General features: G+C 49.8%; 2 protein-coding genes across 2 annotated transcripts; both read right to left on the reverse strand.

The window, feature by feature from the left end:
- Positions 1 to 428: 428 nt before the first annotated feature.
- Positions 429 to 4,022, reverse strand: LOC102038363 (lymphocyte antigen 6E-like). Its single transcript, XM_005429934.3, has 3 exons — positions 3,971 to 4,022; positions 1,393 to 1,512; positions 429 to 637 (listed from the first exon to the last, which is right to left on the reverse strand). Exons 1-3 carry the CDS (start codon positions 4,020 to 4,022, stop codon positions 429 to 431), a joined length of 381 nt encoding a protein of 126 aa, XP_005429991.1.
- Positions 4,023 to 18,666: 14,644 nt separating this feature from the next.
- On the reverse strand, positions 18,667 to 21,992 carry LOC106632039 (lymphocyte antigen 6E-like). The gene is made up of 3 exons (XM_014310798.1): positions 21,941 to 21,992; positions 19,746 to 19,865; positions 18,667 to 18,824 (listed from the first exon to the last, which is right to left on the reverse strand). The coding sequence occupies exons 1-3, from the start codon at positions 21,990 to 21,992 to the stop codon at positions 18,667 to 18,669; spliced, it is 330 nt and encodes a 109-aa protein (XP_014166273.1).
- Between the last annotated feature and the right edge of the window lie 1,293 nt (positions 21,993 to 23,285).

Raw genomic sequence — 23,285 nt, forward strand, 5'->3', positions numbered from 1 at the left:
GACCTTTCCTTATCTCAGAGGGATCTGGGAGACCATCTGGCTCTGTGGAGTGTCTGGAGCTGCTGGATGGAAGAAAGTTAGGAAAGGCAGCCTGGAGAAGGCTCTCGGGTGCTAAAAAGAGGAATTCTCTTTAGCAGAGCTGATTTCTCAGGCTGGCCCTGGTGCGGATACAACAAACACACTCTAGAATAACACAAATCTTTATTTTGTCTGACAATTATCACACACGTGCTATCAAAACAGCTTTTCCAGGGGAAAAATTAGTATAAAAAAATGGGAGGGGGGGGGAAAAAATAGGTGTCGTGTTGGGATCTGAAGCAACGTCGTGGAATACAACAGGGTCGCTGCTGGAAACCCTCGGCTGAGGTTTCTCACTTGGGGAATTCCTCGTGGCTCCTTGGGTGGCCTCAATCTCCTGCCAGGCCTGATCACAATCCCACCCTGAGCACACAGATCAGACTCCCCACGATTCCCAGCAGGACCACGGCGTAGTTGATCCGGATGCTGTTGGCGCCGCTGAAGTTGCACAGGGAGGTGCTGCAGCACTTGGTGGAATAAGCGGCCATCCCGAAATTCACGTTGGTCTCGGGACAGTCCACGGAGCATTTCTTGGTGATGCGGTGCCCCACGTCCTTGCCTGGGTGGAGAAGCGGGAAGAAAGGAGAGCTGGGATTTAGGATTCTGTTGGAAGAGCTGGCCAGAGGAGAGGGATTTTCAATTTCCTTAATTTTCCACTCAGTTAAAGCTCACAGGGGGTTTGACAGGGCTGGGTGTGAATCCACAAGTCCTGGATCAAGTGTGGGACACTGGGAAGTCCTTGATTGAAACCCACACAGATCTGGTTGTCCACGTGGTGGCCAGTCAAAGTTTGGCCTCAAGACCTTGGAGGTCTTTCCCAACCTAAATGATTCTGTGGTTCCTGTAGAACAGCAATTCCAATGCATCCCCAATGCATTTTTTCAATGCATTCCAATTCCAATTCCAGTGCATTTTTTAAAACCATGTTATTGGCACCCAACCCTTTTCTAGTCTCCATCCCAAAACATCTCAGATCAAACAGAGGCTGCTCCTGAAATTTGGGTGTTCCTGCCAGCCCTTCACAAGGTGGTGAGGCCCTGGCACAGGTTTTCCAGAGAAACTGTGGCTGCTCCATCCCTGGAAGTGTCAAAAGCCAGGTTGGAACAACCTGGTCTAGTGGGAAGGTGTCCCTGGAACGAGATGGTCCTGAAGGTCCCTTCTACCTCAAAGAATTCACACTCATCACATTGAGACACTTCAACCTCAAAATCATCACTTCTTTCCAACAAAACCATCAATTTCCATCAATTCCCTTTAAAAAAGTTGCCCACCAACTTCTAGAAGAAAAAAAAAATCCCATTTTCTGGGACTCACCAAATCCAGCCGTGCTGTACGTGGTTGTGCAGTATTTCTCATGGTCCTCACACTTGTAGGTTTTCATGCAGTTCCAGTTGGAATGTTCATTGTCACAGATGTAGCAAAACAGGGAGGAAGCTGGAAAAAACACCCACAACACAGATTAGCGATTCCCAGCAATTCCCTCCTGGGGAAAAAAAGTGCCAAAAGCCTTGGAAAATACAAGGGGAAAAGTCTGGCGTGAACAACTTTTCCCAGCAAGTGAAATAAGCTTGGGTTTGATTAACAGAGCTGAGAGAACAAATGTAGAGAGCAAACCAAGCTTTCTTTCTGGACTGGAGATTTTTAAGGGGTTAAATTTACATTTTTCAGCCTGAGCAGATTTTTCAGGTGATTTTTTTTTCTTCTCCCCAGGATCCACGTTGGCCTTGTTGAAAACCAACCTCCAAAAGCAAAGACCTGGCAAGGAGAGGGGGAACTGGCCCAATTCTAGAGGTCAATTTTAAATATTTTCACCCTACATCTGCAAAACCCTGCCCAGACATGAATTAATTAATGCCTGGTGACACCTTGGGAGCCAAATTACTGAGGCACCACAGTAAAGGGAGTTCCCTGGACAATGGATGGATTATTCCTATCAGCGCCTGGAACAGGGTGTTCTCCATGATATTTTTTCCTTAGTGCTGAGCCAGGTTTACCCCAGATCCAGGAAAAAAGTGGGATATTATTGGGCACAACTGAAGTAAATTGAGTAAAACTTCCAGGCTGGCCATTAGAACACAGATGTGCCTTCTCGTTCCCCAGAGGTGGATTCACAATTGGCGGAAATTGTTTCCCTCCTGCCCAGAATTCCCAGAAATGCTCCTCATTTTGGGGCAGCTGGGCTGCTCCCTGGAAATCCTGCTCCATTGTCACCAGCGGTGAAGAACTCTTGGTTGAAGGTGAACAAAAATTACAAACCAAGGAGGGGTCTCCATGAGGCTGAGATTTCCCTGGTTCTGTTTTTTCCTGACTTTCTCAGCCCAGGAAGGCTCTTTTTATTTTTCCACAGAACACCCCTTCCAATCAAACTTGATCTTGCTTTTAGCAAGAAAACCCCTCCCGGTGGCCCTTCAATGTTTGCTCTCGATTCAAGCTGTCATCTGAGGTTGGTTCTGGCCATGACACTTGGTTAAACAATTCCAGAAGCAGTTTTAAAAGAGAATTGAAAGCCCTTTTGGTCTCTAACTATCCCGAGGAGGAGGAAAAAAGGCCTCCCCTCTGTGATGTGGGGTGCTCTGGGTGTCTCAGCACAGGACTGGCTTGCTCTGAAACCTTCCCAGGTGCTTCAAGGAAAGTTAGACAGGGTTTGGAACAACCTGAGACAGTGGAAGGTGTCCCTGCCTGTGGCAGGGGTTGGAACTGGATTACTTTTAAGGTCCTTTCCAATCCAAACCCTTTAATAATTTGCTCATTCTCTGCTCTTTTCCAGTGCCAGGTGTTTTGCAAGCTCAGGGGCTCTCTGTAGCAGGAGGTAGAACAGCCTGGCTGCAAACTGGATTTAAGTTCTCTTTTTCATCTCTCACTATTTCTCCATCATTTGGGAATTTTCAGCCTCCCACCTCTCCTCTGGAGGCTCCCCAGCCCGATCTGGGGGCTCCTGTCCCTCTGCAGGCAAAGCAAAACCCAGACCTGGCGCGGATTATTGTAGTTTGCAGACCCCTGGAGCTCTCCCTGATCTGCTTTTCTGCCAAATTTCCCAAAACGCTTCCGGCTGCAGAAGGAGCCGAGCCCTCAACACGTGCCTGAGAGCAACTGAAAGTGCTGATGCTCCCTAAGTGATCCAAGGAAAATCCCTTCCAGCCAGGAAGCAATAACAGCTCTAGCCATTAGAGCTGCTCTAAAGCCTTTCCTGCGTCTGCCCTCCACCCTCCATTAGCTGGAGTTTTGCAAATGCAGACAGAAACAACCTTAACGGTGCAAATTGTGCTCCTCGGGCTGGCAAATCCGTGCCCAGAGCCAGGATTTCCCAACTGGATATTCCCCCACAATTATCCAGGTTCGGCTGGGCCTCCTTTTAAAGAGGACGAGAGCAGAGCGTTTTGCATCCCATTGCAAACACACTCCCAGGCACTTAGCAGCTCTTCCAATTTATGAGCAAAGAGCTCTGAGGCTTTCAAATACCTGCCAGCAGCCTCATTACCTAATTGGAGTTGTGGGGAATAAAGTGACATGCTGGCAGGAGATGTGGTGCCAAGACCAGCCCGAGCTTTCCTCCACAACAGCTCCTCGAGTTTCATTCAGGAACAAAAATCAAAGCAAAGGCAAAAACCCTGAGCCGTGCTTGACTCCTGTCAGCATTTTTCAGGTCGTGTCTTCAGCTGTGAGTGGTTGGAGCTGGATATCTGAGGGTGTGAGAAACCAGAATTCGTCTCCTCTGGGTCACAGAGAACCCACCCAAGAGCGAGGACTCAACCCCACCAAATATTTCTGGCCATGGCTGACAACAAAAATTCCCTGCCAAGACCTCGGCAGCTGCAACAAAAGCTGCCAAACCCTCTTGTCCCTCATTTATCTCCTTGTTTTTCCTCTCCCCTGGCTCTCCCAGCCTCCTTACCTTGCTGGGCACACAGGACTGCAGCCAGCAGGGCCACCAGAAAAGCCTTCATGGTTGGTGCTCGTGCCCTCGGAGCTGGAGCAGTGTGGGAAGATGCACCCCAGGAAGGTTTTATACCAGCCCTGCCTCGTCCCTGGCTTCCTTTGATTGCATTAATTTGAGGTTTGGGCAGTGGCAGCACCCAAGATGTGATCAGTGCTGGGTGTGTTTGTGCGTAGGGACCTATTACGAGGCTGCAGATAGCAATGTTTTTTTTTACCTCTCCTTCCCATCCAATCTTTTTTTTCCGAGGCCTGCTCCTGTCTGCATTGCTAATTTGTGGAGTAATTGAGCTGATCCAAACACGGGAGTCTCTTTTTTGGGCTGAGCCACAAAACTTGGAGCGAGTCAGGACATGGCTGGGGTGACACCTTGCTTGCTGGCACCCTCCATCCTTTCTCTCTGCCATGGAATGGGAGCTTAATATCTCTGGGAAGCGGGAGAGGAGGCAAGGAAAGATTTTTGGATTGTCCAGAGCCATTCAGAATTATCTCCCTTGTACAAAATGCTTTAAGCAGGAAGCAGCAGCATTCCTTCAATCATGGAATCATAGAAAGGTTTGGGCTGAAAGGGACGTTAAAGATCCTCCTGTTCCACCCCTGATCCCACTATTTCTGCCTGGAGATGTCACTCAGAGGCTCCAACAGCCCAGGCAGGATGGGGGTTTGATGCTTTTGTTTTGTTCTCCTGCCCTCCAGAGCCATCCAGGGTTTCCAGGTGACGATGTTTGTTGCTCCCTGGAGCCCAGCTCTGGACTCTGTCAGGTTTTTCCAGTCCCCCATGACCTTCCCAGTCTTTCTGGGCTCCCTCCTTCTGCTCCCACACCACCTCTTGACTCAGGGTGCAGAGGAGCCAAATGACTCAGGCTGCAGGAGAGGCACAAAGTGCATGGAGGAGTTAAAAATCTACAAATGGCAGCAAAAATGGCTGGGAAATAAAAGAAATCATGCCCAAAAAGCCTTGGCAGGACCCTTTGGAGAGAGAAATGACCAAGGGGAGTTCAGGGTCGAGGTTTGTAAGGTCACAAATGCTGTGGAAACAGAAGAAATAACATCCAGGTGCTCTTTGTTTTCCCCAAATTAATCACAGAATCACGAGATGCCTTGAGTTGGGAGGGACCTAAAAGGATCAGTGAAGCCAACTCCTGCCCTACTCAAGCAAAATCCTGGGAAGCTGGACACATTCCCAACCCCTGTTAGGAGTTTTTTGCTTTTAATAATTTTTTCTTTGCCAAATTCCTCCTTTTTTTCTGCAGCAGCTTCAACCCTCAGTGATTCTGTCTCAGCATCCAGAGGGTGGAGGGGGACGAGCCCCCAGTTTTCCAAGTTTTCTATTCTGTTCTCTGGTCTGACCTTGAGCAGGAATTTTGAACTATTTCATCTTTTAGCGAGGATATGAAAGGCCCACGTGGCAGATAATGCAGCAACAATATTTCAGAAATAATCTGGGGAAAAAAAAACCATTCTCTCTAAGAAAGATTCTTTATAAATGCAGGCATGAAAAACATCAGGCAGGAAATGGGATCTGCTGGAGCAGGGAGGGGAAAAAACAGGTATTAATCCACATGTTTGTTTAACGGATAATACCAGAATTTTCTCAGTCAGCTGGAAAAATGGAAAATGAGGCTTCCTTCCCTTTCTTCCCATCAAAAATCCCAAAATGAAAATGAATTATCACCCCAAATCCAGCTCATCTCAGAGCCAATCGAGCAGAAAAATGCAGCTTCTCAGCGGGAAGAGGGAACAAGGCTTGAACACAGCCCACAACAAGAAAGAAGGAAAGCTTTGGAATTAAAACAAATAAATGAGCAGTAAATAAATGAGGCTGTTAAAACAAAGTGCAGCTGAATAGAAAAAATGTCAAGTGAGAAATGGGCTGTGGGAAGTGGGAATGTGAGAAAGCTTTTAAATAGATTGGAGAGAGGAGAGGTTAATAATAATAATAATAATAAACAAGATTAATATTTCAGACAGAAGTGGAAAGAGAGAAGCGGGGAGCGGAGAAATATTGGTGCAAAGCAAAATAATTCAAGGCAAACACACAAAGCTTGGGGGGAAATAATTAAGGACAGGCAGAGTGAGGGAAAGGAATGAGATGGGATGGGAGGGAAGTCCCTCCTGTGTGGAAAATACACATTTTCTTATGTGCAGACCCTGTTCGGGTGCTAAAAACAGCCCTTCAAGGGGCTGGGAAGCTGTAGAATTCCCAGTTTAACCAACCACTGGGGGCTCCTGTGCGACCTGGATGGGGAAAGCATCGCGGGCATCACCTGACCCCTATCCCTGTGTCCCCAGGGGAGGCTGCCAAGGCTCTGGGAGGCATCCCAGGCTCTGGCCAGGTCCCAAATCGCTGCTATTCTTGGGCCCTGTTGGCATTGCAGTCACGCCCAGGGCCACTGCAAGGGCTCTGGGCTCCAAGCAGCACCATGACACCGGAGGGAACAAAATCCTTTGGAAGCAAAATCCATTTTTTTTTTCCAAGCAAGGGGTGAAGAGAGCTGGAAGAAAATCCAGGGCAAAGACAACTGAGGGAGTGGGAGTGTAAATGGTGCCAGGAGAACACGGCAGGGAGGTGTTAAAACCATTTCCCAGGGACATGAAAAAAGCAGGGTTGAGGGGAGGGCAGCAGGGTGAGGCTGGCAGCAGAAACTGGGCCAGGTGGGTGTCACCTGCTGGGTGTCACCCAGTGGGTGTCACAAGGGGAATTAAACAGTTAACAGGGCCTGGAAGTTTTAGGAAAAAGAAGCCTTCACCCACTTGGGGCTTGGCAGCCACAGAGGGTGTTTGCACCAGACTTTGGGAATGCCTTGTGCAAGGCCAGGCCTTTTTGTGTAACTGGGGCCAGACAAAGCGTGGTTTCAACCCGGGATGGAGGGGATGGGATGGAGCCAGATCCAGGGATGTTTCAATGTCAACACTTCCCCCCTTTTTTCTCTCTGGAGGGTGGCTCCAGTCTCAGCTCCCCTCAATGGTGCAGGGAGGAATCTCTGTTTCGGCTCAGGCTTGTGACGTGCAGCCAAGAGGGAAGGAGAAGGGCCATGGATAAGGCGGGAGGGTGGAGGACAGGGATGGTGCTCCCCGTGTCCCTGAGTCATGCAGATGGTGCAAGAGGTCCGGCCTGACTCCAGACAGCACCAGGCTGGTCTGGTTCTGTCCTCTCCTCCTTCCTTGGAGGGTCAGGGAAGGCTGGGTTGCTTCATCTGGGCCTGCAGTGGCAGCAGGGTTTGGTGAAGGAGCAGAAGTGGGAGATTGTGGGGTTCAGAAACACATGGGAAAAAAGGAAAAGCTGGGTGGGACATTTTGCCTTTTTCACTCAGCCATGTTGCAGGCAGCCTGCTCTATTCCTCCCTTTCCCAAAGCACATCTGGCACAGCTGTTCTGGCAGGTTCCGCACAGCTCCTCAGGTCATTCCCATGGCAGATTGTGGGAAGCAGATTTGTAGAGAATTTTTGGTGTTTAATAGAAGGTTTATACAGTATGTATTTGTATGTAAACATTAAAATAAGAAATGTTGATTTACAAATGTTATGGAATAAGATAGATATTGTTGAGAGAGAAATGGAATTAGAAAAAAGTTTTAAAATATGGTTTTGTAAATAAGACTAGATATTTTAGAGAAACAGAACTATGAAAGATGCATTGCAATAAGACTTATGAGGAGCAGTTTTAGATGATTGACAGCAGATGACAGAGGCTACCAAACTTACAGCTGGGATGGACAGGAGTAGCCCAAATCCACCATGTGTGGATGAAATACCACAAGGCTGGCTTTAAGGCCAGGTTGGAGGGAGCTTGCAGCACCACGAAGCACTGGGAGACATCCCTGCCCACAGCTGGGGTTGGAATGGGATGGTCTTTAAGATCCCTTCCAAACCAAACCATTCCATGATTCTGTGACGTCCAACTCAGCAGCTGTGATCTGCACCAGGAGCCTCCTCGTTGATCTCCAGACTTGAGGAACTTGAGTCCTTTGGTGTTGGAACCCTGGTTGCTGGGAATTTTAGATTTTCTGTCTGAAACCTTAAACTTAGAGAATAAAGTAATATATATAAAGCAAGAAGAAGGACCAGCCTCCACCCTAAAACCTCCATCTTGCTTTATATATATTACTATATTCTAAAACCTTAAACTCTGAGTTTTCCACCCTGTGATATTACACATCCTATTCAAACTACACACCCATAATCCCACTCCTGTAATTCAATTTTGGAAGCCTTCTCCACGCCCTCAGGTCAAACACAACGTTCTCTTGGGGCTCAGTGCCTCTCAGCACAGAAAGTCTAAAATTCCCAGCAGGAACCAGGATTCCAGCACTTTGGGTCTGCAGCCAACAGGGAACCGAAGCCATTCCATCACAGTCCCTCAACCTATCCACATCATCTTGGAGAGACATCAAACAGCTCCATCGTGCTCGGAGTCACCCTCCATGACTCACACCCCCAGCAAAATCCTGATGGAAAGGCCAGATCCAGATTCTGTCATCAAGCAGGGCCCTGGTGCCACCCAAGCCATCGGGCCACCAGCATGGCTTGGGCACACCCCAGCCTGGATGGTCCCCTGGCATGGGGCTGGTGCTTTGAAGCCATTTGGATGTAACCACCCTGTTTGTGGAGTTTTGGATGTGAATCACCCTCCTTGGAGCCAGGTTTGTTGTTTGGTGGTGGCATCTCCACAGCCAGGATTGGGAGTGTTGGAGACCTGCTGGGTCTGAGGGGAAAAGGGCAGTGAAGGGGTGGTTGGGAATAGGAGCAAAAGAGGAAAAGAGGAAAAAAAAATCAGGTATCTTCTTGGAATTCGCCCAAAATAATTAATTCCAGTCCCCCTCAAGGAAGGGACCACTGGCTGCAACCGTGTTTGGGAAGAAATAACCCCTCTCCTGACAAATCCCACATCTGCCATTGTTTCTTTCACTGAAAGTGGGAATTTCCCCTTGTCTAACTCCAACCCTCGTGATCCTGTTTCATAACACGAGGAGTCAACATGCAGGAGCTAAAATGGGATTGTCCCCTGCACCACATGATCCCACAGGCCCTGGCAAGCTTTGATCCATCTTTGTGAATCTTGGCGTCTGATAGATCTCAACCATGCCAGGACAAATATTTACAAAAAGACGGCCTAAGTCTTTGCCACTGAATATTTTGTCTGGGGTTTGAGGAAGACGGGCTGGTGGCACCTGCTGTGTTTTTCTTCACAACACCTCTGTGAGCACTGTGGGGGTTCTGTGTTTATTTTGTGGGTGGTTTTAAATTGAACCTTAAGATCCAGGGTGTCGCTCAAACCTGCCAGGCTGGTGTGACACGGCTCTGGTGGCATTTTGAGGGCATCCCCACGTGTCTGCAGGGCCTCCAAGACAGCTTCAGCCTGCTGCATTTTGGGTCATCTTCGACAAGAACCAACATTTTCCATGTCTGCCCATTTTCATGTGCTTTGGGTTTTTGACTCACCTCCATGATGGGCGTTCCAGGCATGGAAGTGATCCTCTGCACCGGAGCCAAGAGCTGGAATTTCCAAGGTTGAGTGAAAGCTAGGAATCAAAGGAGATAAATAATTTCATTTTATCTGTGGAAAATGTGGGATGAGCTCCACAGAAAATCTGTCTGTTCTTCATGGGGTCACAGAATTGTTTGGATTGGAACTTAAAGAGCATTGAATTCCAGCTCCCTGCCATGGACAGAGACACCTTCCACTATCCCAGGTTGCTCCAAGCCCCCTCCAATCTGACCTTGGACACTTCCAGGGATGGGGCATCCGCAACTTCTCTGGAAAACCTGTGCCAGGGCCTCACCACCCTCACAGGGAAGAATTCCTTCCCAATATCCCATCTAAATCCACCCTTTCCCACTTTTAATCCATTCCCCCTCACCCTATCACTATTCTTAATTTATCTCAACTTCTCCGAGTCGTGTATTTTCCACGAGAAGATCCCAACTGAGAGCAGAAAAAACTCAGCCAGAGTGGAAAAACTCAGCCCACGTGTGGGAAGATCCGGACGCTCCGGTTTCTCTCCTGCCCCACTCCCACTGCCACAGCATCAAAAGCCCGGTTGGGTGGTGAGAACCAGAGCTTGGGCTGGTCCTTGTTACGTCCAGAAACTTGTCACACCTCGTGTAATGGCCCTGCTGAAACCTCCCCAGCCACGGCCAGGGACACCAAGGATGTCTCCAGGGAGAGCCCACGCTGGCAGAGGAGCTCCAGAGCCAGGAAAAACCTTGGCTGAAACCATCCCAACCCCAAGGGTGTGGCCGCCAGGGCACAGAAACAAACAGTCCTATCTGAGAACTCAATTGTGTCCTCCGCTGGAAGAGATGATGGGCATTTTCCCAGGAGGGTTGGCCAAAAAATCAAGGCTGTGTTGTTGTTTGGGCTTGAGGTTTTTTTTTATTATTATTATTTTGGGAAGGCAGGGAATGGCTTTGTGAGGGTGGGACAGAAGGAGGGGAAGGGATTAGTCCAGCTCAGGTGCATCCCTGCACATTTCAGTTGGGTTTGGCTTCTTCCCACCACCCCTGGGGTTTGGTGAGGGCAGCTCAAGTGCCAAAATCAAATCCATCTACTGGCAGATGATCCCCTCTGAGCCCAGAGGAGAAACAAGGGCTTGGAAACCTCATGGATGGCAGCCTGGGAGGGGCATGGGAATCAAAATCCACCCACATGATCCAGAGAACAACAGAAGGGTTCCAAATCCACCCTGGCTTTGCAGGCACCACCTGCATGCCAAGGAAAAGGCATGGTAGGAACAACTCGCCGTGTGCTGCTTGACTCATTCCCAAATTATTAAACTGTCAGGGAAAGCACAACCAGGTCTTGAGCAGACTTTAAAATGTTTCAGCAGAGAATTCCCAGAGCCTTAAAGTCAGGTTTGAGCTGGAAGAGGCATTCCCAAAGTCACAGCATGGGAGAGTGTTGGTTTTGGTTCCTCAGCCTCCCTCCAGCTTTGCTTTGCAGCCCAATTCCTGCTCAAGGAGCAGGGGAGGAGGAAGGAAAGAGGATCTCCAGTGGAGATAAAGGTCCATGAAAATTTCCGGTAACTTATCCTTCAACAACATTCTGCAATGCCATTTCTTGGCATCAGGCCCAGGTTTTGCTCCCTGACTCCCCATGTGGAAGAAAATCCACTTTCCTTCAAGCTGAAAGGGAGATGGGATGAAGGAAGTGCCAACAGAAACAAATTTGGGATTGGCTGAGCACCTGGAGGCCGAAAGCTCTGCCCTTGTTCCCTGGGAATGGCTTTCACTGTGACATCCTGGGAATCTCATCTCCTCCACAGCACCAGGTGCCTCTGGTGGCACTTCCAGAGCCAAAATCCAGCCGTGGCATCCCCTCTGTCCTCACTGCCACCTGGTCCTGATGGTGGGATGGCTCCTGCCCACCCTCTCTGATCCACCTTATTCCCCTGGGGAAGAGGAGGATGTACCATGCCAGCCAAGCAATCCTCAGGAATCCTCAGGAATTGCTTCCTTTGGGTTTCTCAGCCACTGGGCAGGTTCACAAAGTACTCTGATAATGAAGAAGAGCTGTGAATCAACTTCTGCACCAGTAAATCAGTCAAAAACTTGGCATTTTCCCACTGTCAACACTCCCCGTGCCAAGCAACTCCTCCCAGTCCGTGCCCAGGAGACAGATTTGGATGTTTTGGGGAGGGAAGGGTGCCACAAGCGCGCTGTGACACGTGTCCTCACAGCTGGGGGACATCCCCTGCCCTGTGCTGTTTATCTGCCTGTTTGGAGCCTCTCCCTGCAGGATTTAACCTCAGGACCTTTCTCACGTGTTTGCTCCTTCCCATTCCTGCAGTGCCAAATTTAGGGTGGAGGATTTGGGGTGGGAGGTGACACGATCTGTGGGGACACTGATGGGACAACCTCCAGCCCAGCTCCCTCTTGCTGCAGAGGAGAGGAAGGAACATTTTGGGAATGCCTGGGAGATGTGGAACACCAGTCCTGCTGGTTTCCTTGGAAGCAGGGCTGCATCCAGGGGAAGCTCTGTGTTTCTGCCACCAAACCTTGGGGGGGCTGGGGGTATTTTGCGGAATGAAAATGTGGTTAAATGTAGAAAACCACCAAGCTCTGCTTCCTCTGAACCTGTCAGCCCCAGAGCAGGCAGCAAACCTTGGGAAGAGCATCTGCCTGCAGATAATCCAACCCTGCAGCATGGGCCACGTGTCCCAGGAAAAGCTTTGAATTAAAAACACGGGGAAAAGAGAAACATTTTTTAACTGAAAGTGTTTCAGTTAAAAATGTGGAGAGATTTAGGTCAGTTATTGGGAAGGAATTCTTCCCTATGAGGGTGGTGAGGCCCTGGAATGGAATTTCCAGAGAAACTGTGGCTTTCCCATCCCTTGAAGTGCTCAAAGCCAGGTTGGATGGGGTCTGGAGCAGCCTGGGATAGGAGAAGGTGACCCTGCCCATGGCAGGGAGTGGAATGGGATGAGTTTAAAGGTCCCTTCCAATCCAAACCGTTCTGGGATTCTCTGGGGTTTTTCTGCTGTGGGGAGGGGGCAAAGCACCATCTGCTCTCTTTCTCCCTGCTGACATCCAGCTGGGAGCTGGTTGAGGAGCAGACAAGCCGGTTTCCCAATTTTCCAGGGTGGAGCTGATCCCTGAGCTCCTCCTTGCCGTGTGGCAAACCTGTGACCGTGCTGGGCGTGGGCAGCTGCTGGAGGGGGAAGCAGATCAATGGAGCTTTCCAAGGTTTTCTGAGGACACAGGGCTCTGCATCCCATCCCAGGACCCACCTCACTCCAGGGACCAAATCCTGGTCTCAGAGCTCCTCTGTTTCCACCATCAGCAGACAACACATTCCAAGGACCAAATCCTGGTCTCAGAGCTCCTCTGTTTCCACCATCAGGACACAACACATTCCAGGGACCAGATCCTGGTCTCAGAGCTCCTCCGTTTCCACCATCAGGACTCTCCAAGAGGAACAAGGGGTCCTTTACCCACCAGACCTGCTGGGCAACCTCACCCTGTCACTCTGGTGACGCCAAACCAGGCAGTAGCCAAGTGACGGAGACCGTGAGCAATGGCCACACCCTCATCTTCACCTCTGTGCCTGCATCGAGCCCCTTTGTGACGGGGAGGAGGGCTGGGATGTCTTTCTGCAGGCCTGGTTCCTAAAAGAACTCCCAAAAAAAGCTTTCCAGTGAGTCAAGGAACAGCATTTCTGGAGGAGGGAGCGACGTGGGAGCGTTGCCAGGACAGGTTGTGGGAAGGAGGAGCGTTCCCAGCAGTTGGAGCAGCACGGAGCTGCAGGGGCCAGGGAGAAGCCCAGACACTGTGGGTGGGCACCTGACCCTCCTGATCCTGCTCTGAGGTCATCCCGGGATGAAACATTCCCAAGGGATGGAGATCCAAAGAGTCCTAAGGTCACCTGGAGTTGTTATCTCCATTTTTATCACATGAATCAGACACTGAGTGACTCTCCTGAGGTCGGACACAGGGAAGTGGTGGGAAAGCTTCAAGTCCCACCTGGACCACCCTCTCCCCAAAAAACTTGGGAGAACTTCTTCCCTGCTCCACTTCCCTGGAATTGCTGGAGGAATCAGGTGGAAGACAGGGTGAAAGCTCAGAGAAAAGGAGGGAAAAAGCGGAATTTCCATTATTAGGCCAAGTGGTGACCCCGTGTTTTGGCTGTGACCATTCCTGGAGGGAGCCAGTGGAATTTAGAGGGGCAGGAAGCTGCACAAGGAGTCACTGCAAAGAGGGAATGCATAGGAAAATCAGGAGAAATCACCCAGAATGGGATAAAAGGCACAGCCCCGTCCAATCTGATGCCCTCTTCACTCCCCAAAACTTGGGTGCTAAGAAAATAAAAATTCCCTTCGTGCTGCCAGGCCCATCCTGACAATTTTGGGGATTCCCAAGAGGGGGACAGAGGGTCACACCCCCTTCCAAGCTGCCCAAACTCTGGACTAAAACCTTGCAGGGCTTTGGGATTAGGATGGGAATTCCCCCTGCTCTACCGCAGGGTGCTCCAGAATTATCCCGGAGTCCAAAGGAAGGCTCATCCCAGATTGCCAATGGTGTGGGAGCGAGCAGACGCTGGAGAATGGCCAGGACCTGCTGTCGGCTCGGGTGGAATCAGCAGGATGGACCCACAGCCTGGACGGATCCTTGTCTGGGCTGCTTCCAGCCCAGATGGCTCATCCCTCGCACGGCTGCTCGCTTTTTTTCCCTGGAAATTGCTCCAGGATCAGCGGCTCTCCATGGGCCGGAGCATCCCATGGACAGAGGCAGCAGCTCCCTCTCGTGGGCTTTGTCTGGCTCTTCGTGCTGGAAAGCAGCCAGAATTTCCTAAAAAAGTGGGGTTTTTTATTGTTGTGTGTCCTCCCCCCTCCCTCCCACAATTCAGAATATTCATAAGTGCCCCAGGCATGGAAATTTTATGGAAAAGTGCCAATTTTCATCAAATCTCACCTCGTAGGCGGGTGGGCTTTTTATAGTTTTGCCACCTTTTTTTTCTTTTTAATTGGTTTTATTTTCCTCACTCAGTCTGGGATTTAGCTCATTTAGGCATGGAAAGGGTTGATCCTTCAGATTCACTTCTGGAAAGATTTGAGGGTCTCCATGGCGCCATTCAGGTGTCCTAGCAGGGGGGATTCATCCCAAAATCTGCAGTTTGTGGGGCAGACACAGACTGAGGCATCCAGCATTGAAATAAGGCCAGGACACGAATCCCCAAAAGTTATTTCAGTTTGGAATGCTGGAAATCAAACATGTTGCATGACACCAAAAGTTAAAAAAAAAAAAAAAAAGGAGAATGAACATTTTTAAAAACATATTTTTGGTTATTTTTTTGTTTGTTTCATTCCATCTTGACCCCAAACAGCTCCAGAGATTTCAGCTTCCAGCTTTTGGTTTGGAAAACTCCTGGTTTCCCCAAAAAGCTGGAATTTACCCCAAAGCTGAATTTCCTGCACTTTTTCCACCCAAACTCCCAGCAGAAAAGCGTCACAAGCTCAGAGATGTGTTTATCCATCCCTGGCTGGGAGCAGCCAGGTCACTTCTCCCCTCTCCCTATTCCCTGGTTTCTGTGATCCAGCCGGTCACTCTGGAATCCCAAAACCAACCGAGGGCCTCACCCCCTTCCCCAAACCCTGCGAAGAGTTAGGAAACAGCTCTGGGCTTGCTGTGCCTCAGCGAGGAGGTTTGGGGTTTTCCTGCCTGGCCCAACACTCATCTCGTGGTGGGGGTGGCAGGGGGACAGTGGGGTGGCCACTGGTCACGTGCCACCATCTGATGACCCCTCTCTCATGGATCCCTGCCTTGGCAATTCCTCTCCCTCTTTTTTAAAGGTTTGATGTCTCTATCCCATTCCCTCCTCCCTCCCAGCGCTCCTCAGCCTCGCCCACACACGTGGATCAGCACAGGGATCAATTTTTCCATGTGATTTGGCTGTTGGTGGCTCTGATAGCAGAGATGAATGGTGACAACTATCCTGGACCACGTCACAACTCCATCCAACACGTCTCTGAGGTATTTACGCTGATGATTATCCACAGCCAGGCATTTATCATTCCATTTGGAAGTGTTGCTCCATCTCAATTCCACGTGATCCTGCCGGCTCCAGACACTGAAAGGGCTCTGTGTTTGCTTTGTGCTGCCTCTCTCAGTGCCGTGCTCAGGGAATTCTTCCCCCAGGGAGCTTTTTCCATGCCCTGGAGGACAATATCTCCCCCTCCCCTCTGTCCCCATGTTCAAACTCATGTTTGGGGTATTCCCTCCCCAGATCTCTGCAATAACAGCAGGATGAGCCTCTGGAGCACCTTCACCCCTGTCCAAGTCTTTGGATGGGGTCAGAGGAGCTCAGAGCAGTCTGGAGCAAGGATAAAACGTTTTTTACAACCCTTTTTTTTGTTGTTTAGGATCCTCCAAACACCTTCCCAATCCAAGGGGTGGATGTTGCCTTGCAGGACACAGCTCAGGGTAATTTTCTGGGCATCCTCATCCGTGCACTAATGACTCTCATCTCTCCATGGTCCCGACTGGCCCTAATTCCTGGCCAAAATTAGTGGCTGGGAATCACACCCTCCTCTCCTTCCTGCACACCTCAGATGTCTGGGAGAAGAGTAATTGCCACCAGGGTTGATTGGCATTACGGGAGGAGGGATTTCCATGTCCTTGAGCTGCAGTGGGAATTATAGGATCAGGGAATGGTTTGGGTTGGAAGGGACCTTGAGGATCATCCAGTGCCACCCCCTGCCATGGGAACACCTTCCACTATCCCAGATTGCTCCAACCCCCATCCAGCCTGGCCTTGGACACTTCCAGGGATGGGGCAGCCACAATTTCCCTGGGAAATCCATTCCAGAATCTCACTCCCTTCCCAATAAAATTTTATTTCCAATATCCCATCTAAACCTCCTCTCTTTTACTTTATTTTTTATGTTGTAAAATAATAACCCTTTATTCTTCAACCATGCCCAGGATGATTTATTTTCCCTCTCTATTATGCATGGATACAAGGAAGTTTTTGTGCAGCAAAGGCACAGCAAATCAAGCAAAAAAACCCAGCCAGTTTTGCTTTAAAGCAGCAAAAAAAAAATTCCCAACTGTGTTTTCCTGCAGGCTGGGGGAGTCTCTGTCTCCACGACTGCAGGAAGAATAAATCCAACCCAATGAAATATTAATTATTAGAGTCTGTCCAACTGGGATTCCTCAGTGCTTTCAGAGAGCTGAAAAATTCTGGCACGCAGGAGAAGAACAACACAAATCCCTTTTTGTTGTTGTTTTGTTTTGTTTATGTGAGGAAATATTGTGTGATGAGTAAATTAAGAGTTTTGGGTTGAGGGTAAGGAGGGGGCTTGAATTGCTTTAGGGTGGGAAATAAAAATTCCCACAGAGGGCTGGGAAGAGATCGTGCTGTAAATAAGAGGAAAAGGTTCCTTCACGCAGTAGAAGGGGGTGAAGGAAAGAACAAATTGATTAATAAAAGATGGACACACCCCTGAAAATTCCCTGTTCTGGAGGATTTGGAAAGAAATCCTCCAATCTGAGCAGCCCCAGGCTCCAGCCTGAGGCAGCCCTGCTCAGCACAGCTCAAAGCCCCTTTTGTCCCTGTTGTTTACCAGGCTTGGGTTGGAAGCACAACACAGAGTGTCATCCCTTGGCTGAGCAATGTTTTGCAGATCTGGGAGCTTTGACTCGGGCTAAAGCATTCCCATGATTTTTCCAGTGTAAAATTCCTCCAAAAAGTGTTGTTTAGGAGAAAGGAGAGGCACTCAGAGCACATCTGGTAAAGAAAAACCTCTATTGTCTTGTTGTCGTTTATTTTTCCATCCCCTTTTTACCCTCGTTTCTCTGCAGCCTCTGGAAGCATCTCCATCAAATATTTGGCCTCTCTGGAATCTCTGTTTTCCCTATAAACCTCTCCAAGTTTCCTCAGCAGCTCAACCCAAATGCTGCAAATGCTTTTCATGAGGGGAAGCAAAGGAGGAGGCACCAATTTCTTCTCTCCGGTGCCCAGGACCTGAGGGAACAATTGGAGATCTGTCAGGGAAAGTTGGGCTGGATTTTAGTAAAAGGCTCTTCATCCAGAGGGGGTTTGAGCACTGGAACTCCCCAGGGAAGTGGTGCCAGCACCAAGCCTGACAGAGTGCTTGGAAAAAGCTCTCAGGCACGGGGTGGGATTGTTGGGTTTGTCATGTGCAGGACCAGGAGTTGGACTTTGATGATCTTTGTGGATCCCTTCCAACTCAGGATGTTCCATGATTACCCCGCTGTTGCTTTGGTTGTCTGAGGGAAAGGTGAATTAATGGATTGCTGGAAGACACAATTCCAAGCTGTAGGAATTGTGGATCCAGGGAGCTGCTGGCCCTGAGTGAGGCCGTGTGGCTCCAACAACAGCAAAGAAACGTGAAGGAAGGGATTCCCAAGGATGGAAGGCTGGAAGTGGAGGTGGGAACAGATGTGCCGATAAGAGAGGTTGTTGTTTTTGCCCAGAAGTTTCCACTCTGTGGCTCCATCTGCACCCAAAATAGGATAAAATTCCAGGAGAAACCCCTCTGGAGATGCAGGAAGTGCAGAAGGAACATCTCCCTCCCAAAGTTGGAGAACAGAGCATGACAAGAGAGATATTGAGGGGCTGAAGCGTGTCCAGAGAAGGGAATGGAGCTGAGGGAGGACCTGGAGCTCCCGGAGCAGCTGAGGGAGCTGGGAAAGGGGCTCAGCCTGGAGAAAAGGAGGCTCAGGGGGACCTTGTGACTCTCCAAAACTCCCTGATAGGAGGGGCAGCCAGGGGTGGGTCAGGCTCTGCTCCTAAGGAACAAGGGACAGGATGAGAGGAAAAGGCCTCAAGTTGCTCCAGGGAAGGTTCAGGATGGACATCAGGAAGAATTTTTTCACAGAAAGGGTGGTCAGGCATTGGAAGGGGCTGCCCAGGGAGGTGGTGGAGCCCCCATCCCTGGAGGTGTCCCAGGAACTCCTGGATGTGGCACTTGGAGCTCTGGTGGGGATGCTGGAGCCGCAGAGCTCAGGGATGATCAGAAAGTGAGAAGAAGCTCGGGAGGCACCACAGGACAAGACAATGACCACAATACTTTATCTATTCCTCGTGTTTGATGTCCAAACCCTCCTGGGGCAATCTGGCCAAGCTCTTCGGTCCCTCAGGGTCCATTTTCTCCCAGCAGGTGAAGGAGGACATGGAATGGGACTCCCTGGCACCTCATGGGCGAGCCAGCCGCGGCCCTGGGCACGCACTGAGGTTGCACAGGAAGCTCTGGCAGCAGTAGGAGGTGTAGGTGGCCAGGCCCAGGAGGAAGTTGTGGTGTGGGCAGGTGCTGGAGCACTTCTTGGTGATCCTCTTCCAAAGGGACAAAAAGCCTGGCCCAGAGAAAAGAGAGAGCAGGATTAGCAATGGGGTTTTTTGAGTGATCCTTGTGCAGGATGGAGTTGGGTTGATGAGTCCCACAGTCCCCCCACAGCCCCAGAGATCAGCATGAGACCCATCCTGGTCCCACCACAGCCCAGGAATTGTTGGCGACCTCCTACACAAGGAATTCCATATCCATGCTGGGCATCCAGCACTTCCCAGCATGGATCCTCACATCAAGACTTTTTTAGGTGTACAATGACAATGTTCATTCCTGGATGTAAATCACATTTCAAGGCTTCTCTGCTTGGGGGAAATAATTCTGTTTCCCTCTATATCTGGCTTGGATCAGAAATAGTGTGACCAGCAGGACCAGGGAAGTGATTTTTCCCCTTTCTTATCACTGCTGAGGCCACACCTCAAATCTTGGTCTCAGTTTTTGGGCCCTCGCAGCAACAAAGAAATTGAGGGGCTGGAGCATGTCCAGAGAAGGGAATGGAGCTGGAGAAGGGTCTGGAGCACCAGGAGTGGCTGAGGGAGCTGGGAGGGCTCAGCCTGGAGAAAAGGAGGCTCAGGGGGGACATTTTCACTCTCCATAACTCCCTGAGGGTGCAGCCAGGTTGGGGTCAGACTCTGCTCCCAGGGAACAAGGAATCAAGGTTCAAATTTATTTATTCTTCCTCTGAAGGATCCTTCTTCTTCTCTCAATGTCCCCTGATTTTCAGTGCAGGAATAAAACAACAGCTGAAGAGGAAAATCTCCGTGTGTGATGGGGAGGAGAATTCCAAACCTTCAGCACTGCCAGGCTGGGTTAGGAAGGCCTCCACCTCCAGCTTGTGCTTCCCAACGACTCCTCAGCCCATCACAAATCCAGCCCAGACCTCACATCCCATTCCCGAGTGCCCAGGAGGGGATCCAGAGCCAGCACCTACCGATTCCTACGGAGGCCACGTTGGTGACACAGTACTCGTCCTTGTCCGAGCACTTCTCGGCCTTCAGGCAGCTCCAGTTGCTTCGCTCCCAGTTGCAGGTGTAGCAGTACAGGGAGTTTGCTGCAGAAAGAGACACAAAACAGGGGAAGAGGGAGATGGATTCATCCTGGCTTGTGATGAGGCCAGGAGGAGCAGGGCAGGGATTGTCCCTCTGTGCTGAGGCCATGCCTCAAATCCTGTGTCCAGTTTTGTCTCCTCATGACAAAAAAAGACTCTGAGGGGCTGGAGCGTGTCCAGGGAAGGGAATGAAGCTGGGGAAGGGTCTGGAGCACCAGGAGCAGCTGAGGGAGCTGGGAAAGGGGCTCAGCCTGGAGAAAAGGAGGCTCAGGGGGGATCTTTTGGCTCTCCACAACTCCCTGACAGGAGGGTGCAGCCAGGCATGGGTCAGGCTCTGCTCACAGGGAATAAGGGACAGGAAAGGAGGAAAAGGCCTCAAACTACATTACATGGGACATCAGGAAGAATTTCTTCACAGAAAGGGTGGTCAGGCATTGGAAGGGGCTGCCCAGGGAGGTGGTGGAGTCCCCATCTCTGGAGGTGTCCAAGGAATGCCTGAACATGGCATTCAGAGCAGTGATCAAAGGGTGGACTTGAGGATCTTGGAGGTGTTTTCTAACCTAAATGATTCTGGGATTCTGTGAAATGCCAGCAAAAACCATCCCCTGCTTTTCATGGAATACTAAATACACATGGTGCAGATCTGATAAAAGCCATGGATCTGAAAGAATCAATCCGCTCTTCTAATGCCACATCCAGCCTGGCCTTGGACACTTCCAGGGATGGGGCAGCCACAGCTTCTCTGGGAATCCTGTGCCAGGGCCTCACCACCCTCACTGGGAAGAATTGTTTCCATATATCCAACCTAAATTTCCCCTCCTTCAAATTGACAGGCCGAGGGCACCAAGCTTTGTGAGATGCTTGGAGCAGAGAAGGGCAGGGACTCCTGGAGGAGTTTCCAAGGATGTCCCAAGGCCTGGGGTCACTTTTTCTACTTGTTGGGGACTATTAAACTGCAGCCTAATTAGGCAGAAAGCACTGGCAGATGAAGAGGGTTAATTGGGACCTCCACAGTTTAGAAAAGCCAGGCTCCCATGCCTTTGTCTTTGGGTGGGACATCAATGTCCCCCAAAAAGAAATCCAGAACCTGGTTTAAAGGACAGAGAAGATGAGGAGAAGGATTTTTTACTCTCTGCTGTAAGAATTCAGCCCTAAAACACATGCAGTGAATGCTTAATTTTTACTGCCTGGATAATCCAACATGGATTAGGCCAGGCTTCATTTTGGCACTGAGGACAACCTCCCTGTCTCCCGGGCCTTGTTAACGCTTGGAAATCTGTCAGGATCACTGTTCTGGTGAGTGAACAAAGCTAAATAGCAGAAAGGTATTCTTAGGCCACAATGAGCCAGAAATAACTATTCCAAGGAATTCTTTTTCTGCACCAGACGTGTGGCACAATTCCAAGCGCTGGCAAAGCCTGTCCTGCTCTCCAAAATGAGGAGAAGGTTTATTCTCTCTGGTCTATAGAGGATTTGGGATCATATTCCTCAGAGAAGGCTCTGATTTAATTTACCATCTCTCCATGAAATAAAATGCACCATCTATAACACAATTACTATGCAGATACCCACCACCATTAACCCATTCAGCCCACATCCCAACTTCTCCCTAATTCCCCGATTTTGTCCCAAAATCTACAAAGTCAGCAAGCTGTGGGCTCTTGGAGATGGGTAGAAACAGCTGCACAGGGCCAGATGTTGGAGGTGTGGCCCTCCTGGACCAGGGACACAGAGCATTGTGCTATCTTCATCAAAATTTAGGAGTAACCACAGCCTTGCACCACCCTGACAGAAGAACACCATGGAAGGTCTTGCAAAGGCAGACCAGTGGGAACAGCCTCCTTTTTTCTGTCTTGTTTCCATAAAAATCCAGCAGGACAGGGAAATTTCCAGTCAAAAATTAAACTTTTTGCACACCCAGATTGAGATTCTAGATTAAAAAAAAACCCAAAACGAGCGCTGCATCCTTCACCATTCCAAGAGCTGAGGAGCTCTCTTTCATGATTTCTCTCCCTAGATATGAGGCATTTCTTCCCTTTAAAACACCCAGCTGTACTTTATCTAGGAGCAAACCTCACCTTGAGCTGCAAATAGGACCAAAGCCAGCACCGCAAGGAGGGAGAACTTCATCTTCTCCCGGTCGTCTCCGCAGCCCAGGAAAAACACCCTCACCTGGGGACAGGATATAAATCTTCCCTGCCTTTGGACGGGGCGATGAGGAAGCCAACGATTTGGAAAGAGAGGGCAGGGATCATGGATTAGATGAGAGGCCAGGAATGCTCGTGGGTTGTTTTCTCACCTCGGCATTGCCTTCAGGCTGGGCTGGTGATTCCAGGGAGCAGTGAAAGCACTCTGGGAATTCACACCATTTGTTGGGATTAATCCTTTAATTCATCCCTGGTCAGGCCCGCAGTGCTGTTGATGTCTGGGTGGGGGTTTCATTCTGATCATCGCATCTGTGGCCAGGTTATTTCCTTTTCTCCAAGGAAAATGGGAACGAGTGGCATAAATTAATGGAATTGTCTTGGTGGATTATGCCAAGTCCATTTCCAGGTTAGACCTGGAGAACTCCCAACATCTACAGTCAGGGTAAACCAAGCTGGATATTCATGGGGACAGGAAGTGCATCACTTGGTTACCTACAGAGTCTTAAATCATAAAATCATCAGATGGTTTGGGTTGGAATGGACCTTAAAGACCATCTCATTCCAACCCCCTGCCAGGGACAGGGACACCTGTCCACCCAACCTGGCTTGCAGTGTGTCCATCCAACCTGGCTTTGAACACTTCCAGCAAGGGTTAAAAACATCTTTGTCCCCTTTTCCATGGACCATCCAATTCAAAGTCCCGCTCAATACCAGTCAGACAAAAACATTCCCAGCCTTTACAATTTCTCAGCATGGAAGGGGTGGAGCTGGAGCTGGTAACTTCATCCCTTCTGGGGCTTCAATCCAATCCAACTGCCTGTCCCACTCGTGCTTCCAAGGAAAGAGTTATCAGGATGTTTAGTGCTGGACATCAGGTGACACCTCCATGAATCACCAAGCCACCAAGGAGCAGAGAGGGTGAAGCAGGAGGAGCCCCTTGGAGTGAAGCCACTTGGGCCATCAGGTGTCCGCTTATCCCTTCCCTCTCCAGCCTGCTGGGAAAGAGAGCAGAGACTGACACAGCCTGGGATTTAGGAGATGGAAAAGGTCAAAAACACGTGGAAGAAAGATGGATGAGGCAAGGGTTAAAATGATTGGGGGTCAACATGATTTTCTTGTCAGGAGCCAAGTGAGATGAGCAAAATTCCCCAAAACAGAGGAGATGCTCATCCAAGACATTCAGAGCATCCAGTGGGATCAATCACTGATCACAGTGAAGGCATGGCCAGAGGAAGTTCAGAGACACCAAAACCCACCACATCTTCCTTTTCAAGGA

This window comes from Geospiza fortis, unplaced genomic scaffold (genome assembly GCF_000277835.1).
Source record: "Geospiza fortis unplaced genomic scaffold, GeoFor_1.0 scaffold543, whole genome shotgun sequence".
Classification (NCBI taxonomy): Eukaryota; Metazoa; Chordata; class Aves; order Passeriformes; family Thraupidae; genus Geospiza; species Geospiza fortis.